At 42.1% G+C, this 15,742-nt stretch overlaps 1 protein-coding gene across 3 annotated transcripts in view; it reads left to right on the forward strand.

Moving 5' to 3' along the window:
* LOC137421694 (mucosa-associated lymphoid tissue lymphoma translocation protein 1) overlaps window positions 1–15,742 on the forward strand; it is an 89,559-nt gene that overhangs the window by 50,478 nt on the left and 23,339 nt on the right. For all 3 annotated transcript variants that reach the window (XM_068107989.2, XM_068107991.2, XM_068107990.2), the window contains exons 8-10: window positions 4,190–4,393; window positions 10,562–10,739; window positions 14,130–14,204. In XM_068107989.2, coding sequence (XP_067964090.2) covers window positions 4,190–4,393; window positions 10,562–10,739; window positions 14,130–14,204 — 457 coding nt within the window. The remainder of the gene's footprint in view (window positions 1–4,189; window positions 4,394–10,561; window positions 10,740–14,129; window positions 14,205–15,742) is intronic.

Raw genomic sequence — 15,742 nt, forward strand, 5'->3', positions numbered from 1 at the left:
TAGAAATTTGAAATTGTTGTTGACCTTTGGCTTATTTTGACCTTTTGGCCGATGCTGATCTGAAAAAATAGTTGGTGGTTGAATTCAGTTCGCCAATCTGTAAATCCTTTTCAGATTTCAAGTCAATCGCATGAAAATTGAGGATTTTATAAATTCGAAAAAAAGTGGTTGACCTTTGGCCTATGGTGACCTTTTGGCCTATGCTGATCTCAAAAATAGTTGGTGGTTGAATTCAGTTAGGTTCAGGTTCAGTATATCCTCTTCAAATTTCAAGTCAATCAGATGAAAATTGAGGATTTTAGAAATTCGAAAAAAGTGGTTGACCTTTGGCCTATGTTGACCTTTCGGCCTATGTTGATTTCAAAAATAGTTGGTTGAATTCAGTTAGCCTTTATGAAAATCCTATTCACATTTCAAGTCAATCGGATGAAAATTGAGGATATTAGAAATTAACAAAAAAAAGCGGTTGACCTTTGGCCTATGTTGACCTTTTGACCTCAAATACATAGAGCATTTTGTCGGACCACAAACGCTACCATTTGGTGAAGTTTCGTGAAGATCGGTTTAAAATTGTGGCCTGTAGGCAAGTATAAGTGAGCGGATAAACACACACACACACACACACACACACACACACACACACACACACACACACACACGATCAACATACCTGCAAAAAAAAAAAAATTCCAAGTAACAAACAAACGGACTCAAATGCAATACCCTCCCCTCAGGCTAGTGCTCTAAGATGTAGGCTCTCTTACCCTTTACAGCTGCGTTCCGCAACCTTTTTAGCCCAGGACCCAATAAAAAAAACCCAGGCATCCAGCCGAATTGTACTACTGTGCACAGGGCCACTGTCTAAAGTTTGTTTCGATACTTGGACTTCAGATATGTCACCGTTGAGAAACCTGCCTCACACATCCACGTCGTCGTGAATGGCATCGGGAACTTTACCGCGAGATGTGCAATCTCTGGGTACTCATGAGACACTGTCAGCCAAAACTTTACTAAAGTGTCCTTCCTGAACAGTGTTTCAAGTGTACCGTTGGACACGATGTCGATCAAGTCCTCTTTCAATCTGTTGGACAAGTTGCAGCACTGCTGAACGTCGACTGAATAAGGGTCTCGGATCCACTTCTTCTCCACGCGTGGATCAACAGGAAAGTATTCGTCAAATCGTTTGCGCAGGTTCACCAGATGTTCGACGATGACATCCTTAATGTCCACACGTTCCTCAACACTCTTGCTGAGCAGATCATCCAGGTTTTCGAACATGTCAAATTCATCATTGGTCTGTACTCTTCTCTTCCATAGATCCAGCTTTGACTTGAACGCCGCTATCTTGTCATACATTACGAACACGGATTTCGCCTGCTTGTTCGTTTTGCCCTGGAACGATATGTTCAGATTGTTCAACAAGTTGAAGATGTCGGCCATGTATGCCAATGTTGCGATGAATTTGTTGTTTTTGTAGTAGACTGCCAGGTCTGACCTAGCCACCTCCAAGTATGCGAGGACCTGGTAGCAAAGTTCATACAATCTTGCCAAAGCATCTCCTCTGGAGAGCCAGCGAACAGCCGCAAAATACAGCATCGTGGTGTGTTCTGCATCTTGCTCCTTCCACAGCTCTGCAAACAACCTCAAATTCACGGTGCTCTTCTTGAGATGGTTGATTGTTTTCACTGCAATGTCCATTACTTCGGCAAGTCCAGGTGACATCTCTTTCGCCGCTAATGCCTCGCGGTGGAGGAAGCAGTGGGTCCAGCTTGCCTCTGGTGCCACATCTTGGATGAGCTTAATGACACCGCTGCGCCGACCTGTCATCGATGCCGCACCATCGGTACAAATGCCAACACAGTCTTCCCACCTGAGGCTATGCAATGCAATGTGTTTGTTGATGACTGCGAATATTTCTGCGGCCGTGGTCTTGGTCTGTAGCTCGTCACATGCCAGAAGATCCTCCATAAAATCATCGCCATGCCGATAATGAACAAAGATGAGGATCAACGCCTTCTGTGCGATGTCCATTGACTCGTCCAACTGGATGACAAACTTGTTGGCCTCTAGGTTTGCGTACAGCTGGTGCTCGAAGTCTTCGCCCATGTCTATTATCCGTCGGCGAATCGTGTCGGCAGAAAGCGGAATGGTGCTTATGTTGGAAGCCGCCGTCTCTCCAAGCACTTCTCTGCACATCGCCTTGGCGCATGGCAGGATGAGATGCTCTGCAATACAAGATAAATAAAATAACACATGAACATTTCTTTCACTTTATGATTAATCTTGATTTTGTTCCAAGGCAGCGGTTCTTAACCTGGGGGTCGTTTGGGGTTTTCCGGTGGTCATGAAGGGGTCATAAATAACATATCAATTTGTTGAGCCCATTTTTAGGAACCTAACAAAGGTACATACCACACACAGTATTTTGTTCGCGTATGCGCGTACGACACGACCCCCAGGTTAAGAATCGCTGTTCCAAGGCATTATAAAAATTCAATATGTACGATGTGATTGCCATACGTACTTTTTAAAAAGAGGCAAAGTTTAAGAATGGCTGTATTGCAACAAACATTAAAACTTATGAAGTTGTGATATACCAACGTATACATGGCACGAGTAATAGTAAGCAAGAACCCGACACATCAATATTCTAAAGATGAAATGAAAAACTAAATTTAACTATACTTACAGCCCATGTATTACTTTATGAACCTACAAACCGCCAATGCAGTGGAATACTTTAACGAAAATAAACAAAAGACTTACCCGCAATAGTGTAGGGTTTCTTTTATTTGGCTATCTTCTCCGCCACCAGGTAGCTGGCTTTGGTCAGTCCCTTCGACGGAAAAACAGCCGAACTCATTACTGACTTGCTGTTGTTCATCTCCTATTCTTTCCGGAGAAAAAACTCCCGCGACTTGTTGACATGATCTCCATGTTTCTTCTTGAGGTGCCGTTTCAGCTTTTGGGATCTGAGGGACTTGTTGGCCAACATGTCAAGGCATATCGCACACTGTGGTCGATGAACATTGTGCTTATCGATATTCAAGGTGAACCCATAGTTCAGGAACACAGGCTGATACTTTCTAGCCATGGCGAGTACCTTAAGCTCATAGCTCAATCTTTCGAATGAAAAGCAATGGACATTCGCTTGTCGGAAACTAAACGTATGATCTGACTGACCGGATGCACATGTGGTACATCGATACAGCGTGGTAGAAGAGTCCACACTATAAAGTTTGTGTCGGCGTTCGTTTAATCTCTGTTCTGTTCAGTCGGGAGAAGTAAATCGTCGATAAAGTTTTTTTCCCCACGATTTCTGAAACGATCGTGCGACCCATTGAAAATCCTTCGTGACCCAAACATTGGGTTGCGACCCATAGGTTGCGGAACGTCACTTTACAGCATACAATGACAGTTTTGATTCTATACAATTCTGCCGAAATTAAGCTAAACCTGAGATGTCATGCCATTGAGAATTAACACCAGGTGGGCTGACTCAGCCTGTCATCCTTTTGAGGTCGGCAAATTGAGTACCAGCTCACTGGGAAGAATGAGCATTCGATTATGTTGGAGTGGCGACCCATCCAGTATTGTGCCCAATAGCTATGAAACTGCCTTGCCAGCCCTATGTATATAAAATGCAAAACGAGTGGTCTTCCCCTCTCCATATTCTGAATCTACCTAGAAACGGGATGCACATGTTCTTCCAGCATCTCCCTCCTGGTTATACTCCCAACATTCAAGCTTACTGCGCACCCCTCCACTCTTTTGTTCTTCTTTTCTTCTGTTTGTGGAACTGGCTTTCTAAGACTGTTCAATCCCACTCTTCCCTGCAAGGCTTAAAGCAGGTGTTGCACTACCATTTCATGTTATGCCCCATCCCTACCACAATCATTTCTACCTAACCTAACCAAGCCTAATCTCTCTCTCGCTCTCTCTCTCTCTCTCTCTCTCTCTCTCTCTCTCTCTCTCTCTCTCGCTCTCTCTCTCTCTCTCTCTCTGTCTCTCTGTCTCTCTGTCTCTCTGTCTCTGATTCTCTCGTACTGTTTTATCCTTTCTTCTTCTCTTCTTCTTCTGTTCACTAATTCCCTTGCTTATTGTGTTTAACTTTTGCCCTTTGTGAGGTTTTAAAATTATTTTGTTAATCATAATCCTAGCTTGATGTTTATCTTAACCCTAACCCCAGCAACAGAGAAGGTGGCTCTGTTGATTGGGAACCAGAACTACATGCATCACCGCCGCTTGAGGGCCCCGGCTGTAGACGTGTGTGATCTCACGGCCATTTTACGTCAGTTGAATTTCCGGGTCATGTCATTGCTTGACCTGAGACTACGTGACATGCAAACCATGATGCAACTCTTCCTGCAAATTCTGGCCCCAGGAGTCTATGGTGAGAATGGATTGGGTTGAAAGTTGTGAAGTAATCAAGTTCGAGTTTTCTTACCAAGTATTTCACATAGATTTGAGTGTAGTATTAAACAAACAAAAAACCATTTTAACACAGTCTATGTTTATGATTTTGGATTGTCATGGATGATCTAGATTGTGTTATGATGTTACAAGTGTGAAAAAATGCTTTCAATCCTATTTAATCACATGTGCTGTTATATTTCTGCTTCCTTGGTTAATCACTCTCCTGAATAATTTCAATTCAATAATCCAGGTAAGTATACAGTATATCAAGCTAAAGTTAGCTTGTATTTGTATATGAAGTTGAGGCTACAGAAGAGTTAGAATGGAGCAGAACAGTAAAAACACAGTGGAAAGTGGAGAAACGCACCAATAACAGGGTAGAGAGACACAATAGAGGGACCGCAGGATGAACTAGACTGGCACTCGGTAGAGCACATACCTCTGCCAGGCTAAACAGTTTACATTTTGTACCCCACTGATAAGTAGGATCTGCATCCGGACCTGAACCAAAATCGAATCGGCTTGTTCTCCTTACCGAACCAACTCATCTACCTTGTTTTGTCCTAACCCGTCCATAACGTTTTGAGATATCATGTTATATATCATTTTTGGCCCTATTTCTCAATGGCGAGGAATCACTTTATAAAGTTCTAGTATCTGGATCCAAATCCAGATCTTCAACAACATCTAATCAATTAGTCCTTGTCACACACTCAACCTGTACACCAAATTTCGTCCGAATCCGTCCAAAACTTGAGATATCCTGCTCACAGACAAACAAACAAACACAAAGACAGGGGTGAAAGCATAACCTCCGTCCACCATCGATACCGGAGGTAAAACAACACAGGTTGTTTGCCCAGAGTGCAGGCCATGTTGGAGAAGTCCTGGCTGTGGGGTCCTGGAGAAGGGTAAAACACTTTTATGAGGGGCCACCCCACAGGATGGTATGGCCCTGAAGTTGGCACCGCCTCAAGGCAGGGGGCGGCAAATGAAGGGACCTGCCGCCCATTAAGGCAGTCCCAAAGGTGGTAAAGACCATGCCCATGCATGCGACAGTTGAGCATTTGGTACAGAGGAGAAAACATCTCCACCTTTCTCTGTTTCATTACTCCATATAGGTCAGAAGTCACAGACACACACTGCTTCCAATCGCCATCCCCTTGTCTCGTGGCCTCCTTATCGCCATCGCTCCTTGAGCTGTACTTCACACTGTACCACGCCAGCTTGCAGGAAGGACCTTTGTTTTTTTTATTCATAACTTGATATATCCTTTTAAATCAGAAAATAAAAAGAAATGGCATTGACAAAATTACACCCTCAACTTAATATTTGGTAGCACAGACTTTGGACAAAATAACTGCAGTCAAGCGCTTCCTATAGCAATGAATGAGCTTCCTACACCATTCTACTGGCAGTTTGGCCTACTCATCTTTTGCAAACTGCTCCAGTTCTCCCAGATTTGAAGGGTGCCTTCTCCCAACTGCTGTTTTCAGATCTTCCCACACGTGTTCAATGGGATTTAGATCTCGACTCATTGCTGGCCACTTCAGAACAGTCCAGCATTTTGTCTTGAACCATTCCTGGGTGCCTTTTGAAGTGTTTTTGGGGTCATTGTCCTGCTGCAAGACCCATGACCTTCGACGGAGACCGAGCGTTCTGACACTGGGTTGAACATTGCGCTCTAAAATACCTTGGTAATCTCCTGATTTCATGATGCCATGCACACACTCAAGGCACTGGGTGCCAGAGGCAGCACAGAAACCCCAAAACATCACTGAACCTCCTCCATGTTTGACTGTAGGAAAGGTGTTCTTTTCTTTGAAAGCTTCATTTTCTTTTCTGTAAACATAGACACGATGTGCTTTACCAAAAAGCTCTAATTTGGTCTCATCTGTCCACAGGACATTCTCCCAGAAGGATTTTGGCTTGTTCAGGTGTGTTTTGGAAAACTCCAGTCAGGCTTTCTTATGTCTCTCTCTCAGCATTGGGGTCCTCCTGGGTCTCCTACCATAAAACCCTCTTTCATCGAGTTGGCGATGGATGGTGCGAGTTGAAACTGTCGTAACTTGTGTTTGAAGGTCAGCTTGAATCTGTTTGGCAGTTGATCGAGGTGCTTTCTCCACCATTTGAACAATCCTTCGCTGCAATCTTCGATCAAGTTTTCTCTTTCAGCCACGTCCAGGGAGGTTGGCTGCAGTGCCATGGTCCTTAAACTCCCTGATAACATTGCGTACGGTGGACACAGGAACATCAAGGTCTCTGGAGATGGACTTGTAGCCTTGAGATTGTCCATGCTTGGCTACAATCTTGTGTCTGACCTCTTCAGACAATTCTCTGTTTTTCTTTATTTTCTCCATAATCATTGCAGTACACACAGTGACACAAACCAGCAAAATCACTCCTTTTCTCTATTTAAACTGGTTGAATGAGTGATTTTTATATTGCAGGCACCTGCAACTCACCACAGGTGAGTTCAATTCCAAAGTAAAGGAGAATCACCTGCTTGAAATCGAATTATTTCTAACAACTTTTAAAAGGTGCCAATAATATTGTTGCGGTTTTGGGAAACCACTAAAGTAATGGCAACCACCATACAGGTCCATTAGAATAGTTATTTCATAGCAGACCATTATCTTAGCCCCTTCGCCTTATTCGGGTTAGTATGTCTTTATGCGTTGAGAAAGGGAAAGACAGGCCCTCCACTCATATAGGGATAATAAACCAGGCAGATGCACAAAGATTGCATCCCCAGATTGATTTAAAGTCTTGAAGGTGTTGGCTTAACGGTTAGGGTGGTGGGTTTGGGATCCATGGTCCTGAGTTCGAATCCTGGTCAGCTGTTGAATTTACACCAGGTGGGGTTGACCAGCCTGTCATCCTTCCAAGGTCGGCAAAATGAGTATCATCTCACTGGGTCCTCTCAGAGGTTGGTAGCAGGATTTGCACTCCGGCCGCCGTAAAATACCTCATTCCGTAACACACAGAGTGGTGTGTGTGGTGATGGTGCTGAGGTCACTTTGATCGTGTTGACTAACTGACCAACATATAGAATAAATCAGTGTCTCAATGCAATCTCTTCACTTCCATGGTGACAGACAGCTTAGAGACTTAAAGTACTTCAAAATAATTTAATACTTACATTATTTGCTAACTGGTATCTCCACCCAGGTCATACTATCCTCTTCAACTAAAGTATCAAACAAGCCCTGCTATGCTGCAGTTAGACTTTCGGTCTTGTTTTGTTTTGTTCCACTGCTACCCAAAGAAATACATATGTGGATACCAAAATATTTTTTAATTTCAACAATTTTCTGGAAGAAATGGTGCATTATTTGAAAAAGGTGCAAGGGTGCCAATATTTTGGCCACGGCTGTACGTTTGTGTGCTTCCCCTCCTATTCCCATCTGTGTCTGTCGACCGTCAGATCTGTTCCGTTTTTTGTTTTTTTTTGTCCCGGCCTTCTTTATCCACCATATTTCCTTTTGTTAAACAATTATTTGTTAAAATATATATATATATATTCTGCCTTCCCGCACGCGAAGAACCGGCAGTTTCAGCTTGCATTTCAGCGATCCTTGGGGGGAGTGGGGGGGGGGGGGGGGGGTTAAACTTGTTTAAAATGAATGAATGAATGATCGTTTTAAGGCCATTTTCCCCCGCTAGAGCGGGGGTTAGCCTTGCGGGCCCCATGACAATCATGGTTCCCTGTTTGAGGCAATGTTTTTATGGCCTGATGCCCTTCCTGACGCCAACCCTTGGTCACGCTCTTACAATGCGCAGGGATACCGTGTACCTATTCTAAATCGAGGTACACACCGTGATCATTCATCCCAGCAAGCTGGTACTCAACTTGCCGACCTCGGAAGGATGACAGGCTGAGTCAACCCCCTGGCGTTAATTCAGCGATCGACCGGGATTCGAACCCAGGATCCTAGGATCCCAAGCCGGCACCCTAACCGCTAAGCCAACACAATGCAGTAAATTCAAATCTGGTTTTGGCATTCGCAGAGGCCTTTATTGGGCCTCTGGCTCAGAGCGCCTGTGTTAACTGGGCGTCTGACACGACAATATCAAAGTCAATAAGACTCAAAATAATAGTTTACACTGATAAATCAATTTCTAGAGAGAAATATCCCACAAAACAAGTATTTCCAGATATGGAATTCGAACAACAATACGAACCATAATGAGAACAGAGAAGTTATAGATAATAGATGGATTGGAAGACCAAAGAAACTCAGCAAAACAGATGAGTGATTACCCAAAGATAGGTTCTTTAAGAAATGGAAAAAATCAAGTGCTGTACAAAAACTGTTCTTTTATTTTCGAGTTGTTCTATTCGAGTGGACTCGTCCACTGCCCGAAGGTCTCTTTTGAAAATGATTGCCACGGGCGAGTTGCTGTCAAAAAGCTGTTTCTGCATAACGGTAAAAAAGACAAGACTGAAATATGCCCCAAAGCATGAGATTTGGAATGCTAATTGGTGGGGAAATGTGCTGTGGAGTGATGAGTCAATGTTTGGAATTTTTGAAACAAAGAGAAGGTGGTTTGTTCGAAAGAGGGTTAATGAGAAGTATTAGGATATGTGTCTACAGCCCACTGTGAAACATGGTGAAGGCTTTGTTTAGGTTTGGGGATGTATTTCTGCTGCTGCATGGCGATTTGGTGAGGAACTCTTTAAAGGAACTCTTCAATGGAATTATCCAGAAATTGCAGGAAAGTAAATTCCTGCAGTTGTGAACAAAAAAAGGTGGTCACATCAAATATTACAATTTCATGAATTGACATTTTAAATACAATTCATTTTTATTTCTTTAATAAAACATATATCATGTTGTTTATCGTTTTTAGCCCCATCACCAATGGTGAAGAATCACTTAAAGAGTATGTTACCATCTTGTGTGAATACAAACACAAAGTGGGGGAAAACAAATGGTCACTCGAGGGTGCAATGGAGCACCCTACCAAAAGAGGGCACCACTGCACTACCTTACACAAATGATATGCTTGAAGGGTGCTAGAGGTGTGGTGAGGGGGTCACAAATATCCACCCAGCGCAATAAGGCCACCACACCCAAGAAAGTGACAAACACACGCATGATCGCAGAGCTTGTTGCGGCCCAGATTATAAATGGTTGGAGTACACAAGACATTTCACCAAATACAAATGAAACAGAACTCGTTTCATAATGTTGGGAAAAAACTAGATGTATGTACGCAAACACTAAATTTATGTGAAACCAGGGTAGCTGTCTAAGTATGCAGCTGCTCTGAGATGACGATGATGTATCAAACATGTGATGATCAACGTTATGGTGTAGTAAGCAGTGGAAGCAGCCATAACTAATTTACAACAACAGTAATTCTGAGTCGGAGGACAAAGTAGTAAAATAAAAGAACATTATAAGATCAGTGTACCTTAATGGTGCTGAGAAATGATGTTCATTTTCAGTACAAAGCATACTGGTATTGATTCACAACAGTCTCCCTGGCTGGGAAACCTGCCCTGCTGGAGTGAATCACCAGCCTGACAAATGGCCCAATAGGACATCACAAGCCTTGCGGAAACTGCACACCCCAACAAAAGGATGCTCCCGACAGCTGATTCAGGTGAAACTGAGGTCACTGTTCTGTTGAATACCGAGTCTCTAAGAGTCTAAGAGTTGCTTTAGGCCATTCTATGAGATTCACTTCAATAGCAAAACTGCAACAGAGCGGGCACGGGTGTGAATCTGGCCCTGTGCATAGTAAGCCCCCCCTGCCTTCCACTATTTCATTGCCATAGCTTTAAACGTGTTGGATGAGATGCATCTAGGCATATCTTAGAGATAGTGGATACCTTCATATAACTGTAGGATCATCTTCTGTCCTTGGATATATTTGTCTATATAGGCCATCTATAGGCCATAGATATTCACATAAAAGGAGTTCTTCAATTCTAAAATTAGTCCTACATCTCTCACAGTTTGATCTGCATTGTTTTACGCACACCTTCAGACTCAAGCTTGTACTTTGAGAAAGGAGAATAATGCTTTGAGAAAACATTGACAGCATGTGTTGTTTATTGTCATTGATCAATTATTTGCTGATATATTTGAGGTATTACAATTTGAGCAAAATGGGAAAACTCATGTTTGTGCAGGTGTTCTCTACTATGCAGGCCACGGTTATGAGAACTATGGTCATAGTTATCTGTTGCCAGTGGATGCACCCAACCCGAGTCAGAGGGAGCATGCTGTGTGTGTGCATTCTCTACTGCGTGCCATGCAGGCCCGTGGCACTGCCCTCAACTTGTTACTGCTTGACATGTGTCGTAAAAGGTAGGTGTGGCATCTGCTGTACACAGTGGGTTTTATAGCGAAATATATTAAACTTGAAATTAGGAAATGGTCGGGAGATGGTAAAAAAAGAGAGAAAGGTATGGGTGTGTGGAAGGAGTGGGGACAGAAGGAAAATAAGATTTGGGATAGAAGAAAGATGGAATGGGGCATGTAAGGATCAATAGGATTGTGTATGTGTGAAAAATTTCTGCCATATTGAAAACATAATAAATATATGGTCCATAAACACTGGACTCTACAGCCATACATTATTTTCTCGAACCATAATGATTATCCTTGCGGATTTGCTGTCATCATGGATTAACAAGATGTTAAAGCAATGTTATCTACATCACAATACCAGGAACATAATTGAATACCTTCGTCATGGTCATTGAATGATGATTTACACGACAGGAAATAAAACTTGCTCAGATCGATGAGAGGGAGATGAAATGGCAAGCATCACAATGTCGAGGAGGCAATTTTATCTGAGTAATTGGGAGGCAAAATGATCCCATCTTCGTGCACCTCCACTTCCAAATATAATGGAGGAAAAAGAGTTTTGCACCACTGAGACCTGGCAAAGATTTTGGTCCTTTTCTGTGCATTTTTTTTTTTTTTTAGTCGGTGTCACAAACTTTTCGTAGCAATGGAGGTTCCTGATGCAATTTGAATGTGAGGCGTTTTTACCCCTGCCACCGAAGATGGATAGAGGTTATGTTTTCACTCCTGTCTGTCTGTCTCTGTGAACAAGATATCTCAAGAAGTTGTGGACGGATTCGGACGAAATTTGGCGGAGAGGTAGCGTATATGACAAGGACAAAATGATTAGATTTTGGTGAAAATCCGGATTCGGATCCGGCTACTAGAATTTTTGAAGTGCTTCTTCACCATTGGGAGATAGGGCCAACAACGATATATAGCAGGATATCTCCAAAAGTTGTGGACGGATTTGGACGAAACGTGGTAGAGAAGTTGTGTATGTGACAAGGAAGACGATTCAAATTTGGTGAAGATTCGAATCCGGATACAGATCAGAGAATTTTAAAGTGATTTTTCGCCATTGGGATATAGAGCTAAAAGCGACATATAGCAGGATATCTCAAAAAGTTATGGAAGGATTTGGCCGAAACTTGGTGGGCAGGTTGGGTGAGTGACAAGGACGAATTGATTAGATTTTGGTGAAGATCTGAATATGGATTCGGATGAGAGAATTATTTAATTTGAAAGTGATTCTTCATCATTGAGAGATCAGGGTGAAAAGCAATATAAGAAAGAAAGAACCACCTTTAGAGGCCATTTTCCCCCACAGAGCAGGGGTTGGCCTATTTCGGGCACCGTGGTCCCCTTTTTGAAGCAATGTTTTATGGCCCGATGCCCTTCCTGCCGCCAACCCTGTTAGTCACCTCTTGCGACACACAAGGAATTACCAGTGAACTGGTACTCAATTTGCCGACCTCGGAAGGATGACAGGCTGAGTCAACCCCCCTGGCATTAATTCAGCGATCGACCGGGATTTGAACCCAGGATCCTAGGATCCCAAGCTAACCGCTAAGCCAACACCAGGCTCGGTGAAAAGCAATATAGAATGTGATATTTAAAATTTTTATGGACGAGTTATGACTAAACTTGGGGGTGAGTTGGTTAGGTGACAAGAAAAAGCCGATTAGACTACCCCTTGCAACTTTGCAGATCCGGCCTGTCAGTGGAATACAAAACATAAACTGTTCAGTCTGGTGGAGGTATGCTCTCTACCGAGTGCCATTCTAGTTTTGGCTCTGAAATTATTTGAAAACGGAAAAACATTTTGACCACCCCTTGCAACTGTCTTTGTATTTAAATAGAGTGGATAAATCTGTCATGGATGCGTGATGGGATGGAATGGCATTTGATAGGATGAAAGGGCCATAGAACAACAACAATCCTGTAAAGAATTACAGGGTTGAAGCACTGCCCACCAGAATGTCGTGACATGATCCAGCATGGCGAATGTTTTGACAAAAGTCTACCTTCAACTGTACCAAACGGAACAAAAGGAGGAGTTGTAAGCATAGTTGTCAGCCAATGTGAACAAAATGGCTGCGATCGGAGATCACTGATGGGTATTAGCCAACTCGTATAAAAGCACGTCAAAAATGACATGTTGGAGAAATAGCAACGAAATATTCAGGAGACTGGAAGATGTGATGTTTCGTAGCAAGAATTGATATTTAAAACACTGTGTACAAATATGGCCCTATTTTCTTTATCTTCTGGGACATTTCATTTCAACAGTACATCCTTGTGAGTGTGCCAAAGTCTGAAGCCTTGGCGTAACGTCAGATATGCTTTTATCTTCTTTACTTTAGACATCCTATGGACGTAAAATGAACACTCATTTTACTCTGCACACATTGCACATCACGTGCAGTGAATTTCACCTCTCTATGCTTTGTATTTATTGTTATTAAAAAAAAAACACTTCTGTACAGCGCCCTTCAGGCTCGGTTTGCAAGCTCCGTCGACAATTCAAATAGAAGAGACATAATTACTGTTTTGGAAGATGTTTAAAAAAAATTTTTATCTTAAAAAATAGACCGTAGTCAACAAACAATCATGTTGAAAGATTGGCCTTTAAAACCCGACTCAAATTGTACTTATGGAGGGGGACAGAGAAATACAAAAATAGTGTTTTATATGATGGTATATTGGTAGCACTTGAAATTCTGCCTCATGATGAAAACAAACTTTTTACCCTCCCCTCCACCCCGCCTTCCAAAAAGCGGGACACCATGGATGCCAATTAACAAACACTTAATGCCTCCCTTTAGGAACCATAATAATGGGAAAAAATTAAATAATTGAAAATTTGGAAGAATTTTTTTTGGAAAAAACAAATATTTGAAAATGAAACTATTAAAGATTGGGGGCGGGGGGAAATAATAAATAAATAAAAATAAAATAATGGAAGAGATTATTCTTCAAAATGTGAGACACGATAAACAGACACCAAGTGTAAACCGTGATAATGCCGACTAAGTTTTCTGATAGTGCACAAAGCAGTGAGAGGGAAGACGGAAAAGGAAATTATCTAGTGAATGCTTACAAATAATTCTCACTGGTTGCATCATCACTAAGCCACAACTATTTTTGATGAGGCATGTTCTTCTAAATTAGGGAAGGAATTTCGAATTTGGCTAACATACTGGCACACATGGTCATCTCTTTTATTCTAAAACTGCATCTGGAATGGAAACATACAAATGGTGATGCATGAAAAAATCAATTATTTCAGTGTGGTTGAATCAAATCAATTTGCCAATGAAGTAAAGAAAACAAATTGTGGTGCTGGAAATAATGTTCCGCTTCAAAAATACGATTTTGACACTGCTGTTATTCCTTTGTTAGGAATGTTTATGACTCAAGGCTCCCAGTTTTGGAGAACCTGGAGGTGACGGCCAACATCGTTTTTGGATATGCCACGTGAGTATCATTAAATATTCGGATTCTTTTTCTAATCATTCTTTCCTGTGTGACCAATCGCATGCCTTTCCGCACCCATAGATTATACAGGACCTATTCCTTTCCAAGTTAAAACAGGAGCTTTTTTTGATGAGTAATTATAAGTTTTGGTGATTGAAGGCCTCTGCCTGGACAAATCCTGCATTTAACGTTAACCCCAATAATTTTGCATGTCATGATTGAGGCTAATGGAGGAGCTAAACACAGTAAAGAAAGCAAGATTTATATATGAACACTGGATGGTGTGGAATTGGCAAACGAGTGATTAAAAACATCAACAAGGTTCAAGTAGAAAAAAAAACCTTGATCTTTTGAGGTTCTCAGCTTCCACCTTTATGAACTGAGGGAACACATAACTACAAGCAGGGCCAGATTTAGTGGCAGGTGACCCAGGTGATTTAGTGTAGGTGACCCAGGTTATGTCTTCAGGTTGTCCGTCCGGCTGTCCATCTGTCCGTCCGTGATAGGTTTTCTTTACCACAATAACTTGAGAATGGCTGAAGGGATGTTTGTCAAATTTGGTGCATTTTGTATAAATGGTGTCAAATTTGGTGACGTATAATGAGGAAAGATGAACTGATTAGATTTTGGAGTCGAGAGGTCAAAGGTCAGATGTCATGTTAATTAAAATGTATGTTGCCAGGCCAACTTGTGAATAAGTGATGGGATTTTGAACAAACATGGGATAAGTATATATGATGCAAAGATGAACCGATTGGATTATGGCATCAAGAGGTCAGAGGTCATGTCAGGTGAAAATATGATAACTTGAGAACAGCTGAATGGATTTAAATCAAACTTGGTACAAGTATGTATAATGATGTAAACATGAACTGATTACATTTTTGGGTTAAGAGGTTAAAAGTCATGTTCGGTAAAAATCCTGATACGGTGATAACTTTAACAGTGATAGTACAGCGGCTAAGCTCTCATATTTTAACAGATTGTGCATTTTTTGAGAAAAGCATGAAATTTCTAGCATAGTTAGTATCTATATATATAAAACACTGTGTGTGTGTGTGTGTGTGTGTGTGTGTGTGTGTGTGTGTGTGTGTGTGTGTGTGTGTGTGTGTGTGTGTGTGTGTGTGTGTGTGTGTGTGTGTGTGTGTGTGTGTGTGTAATGTTACCGATAGACTCCTAAACGGAGAGGCTTACGTGCTTGATATTTGACATAGACATGGCCATTGAGCCTGGGACGAACATGGCCGAACTCAAAATATTTGACGATCCATATTTTTTATTCATATTTACCTCAGCGCATTTCAGCGAAGTACCCGCTAATCTCAGCCGGTTCCAGAGCAGCTCGCTGATTCGCTCAGAGCGATCACGTGATGTTCCATTTCCGCCGCCAGACTGATTCGCTCAGAGCGATCACGTGATGTTCCATCCCGTTACACGTTTTTTCACCTTTTATGCGATCGTGTTTTGTATCGATTTTGTGCGATATGAATTAAATGTCTTTGAAACAGCTGTGAAACGTCTTTCCACAACCCTTCCGT

Source organism: Myxine glutinosa, chromosome 2 (assembly GCF_964187855.1).
Source record: "Myxine glutinosa chromosome 2, kmMyxGlut1.1, whole genome shotgun sequence".
In the NCBI taxonomy this organism is placed as follows: Eukaryota; Metazoa; Chordata; class Myxini; order Myxiniformes; family Myxinidae; genus Myxine; species Myxine glutinosa.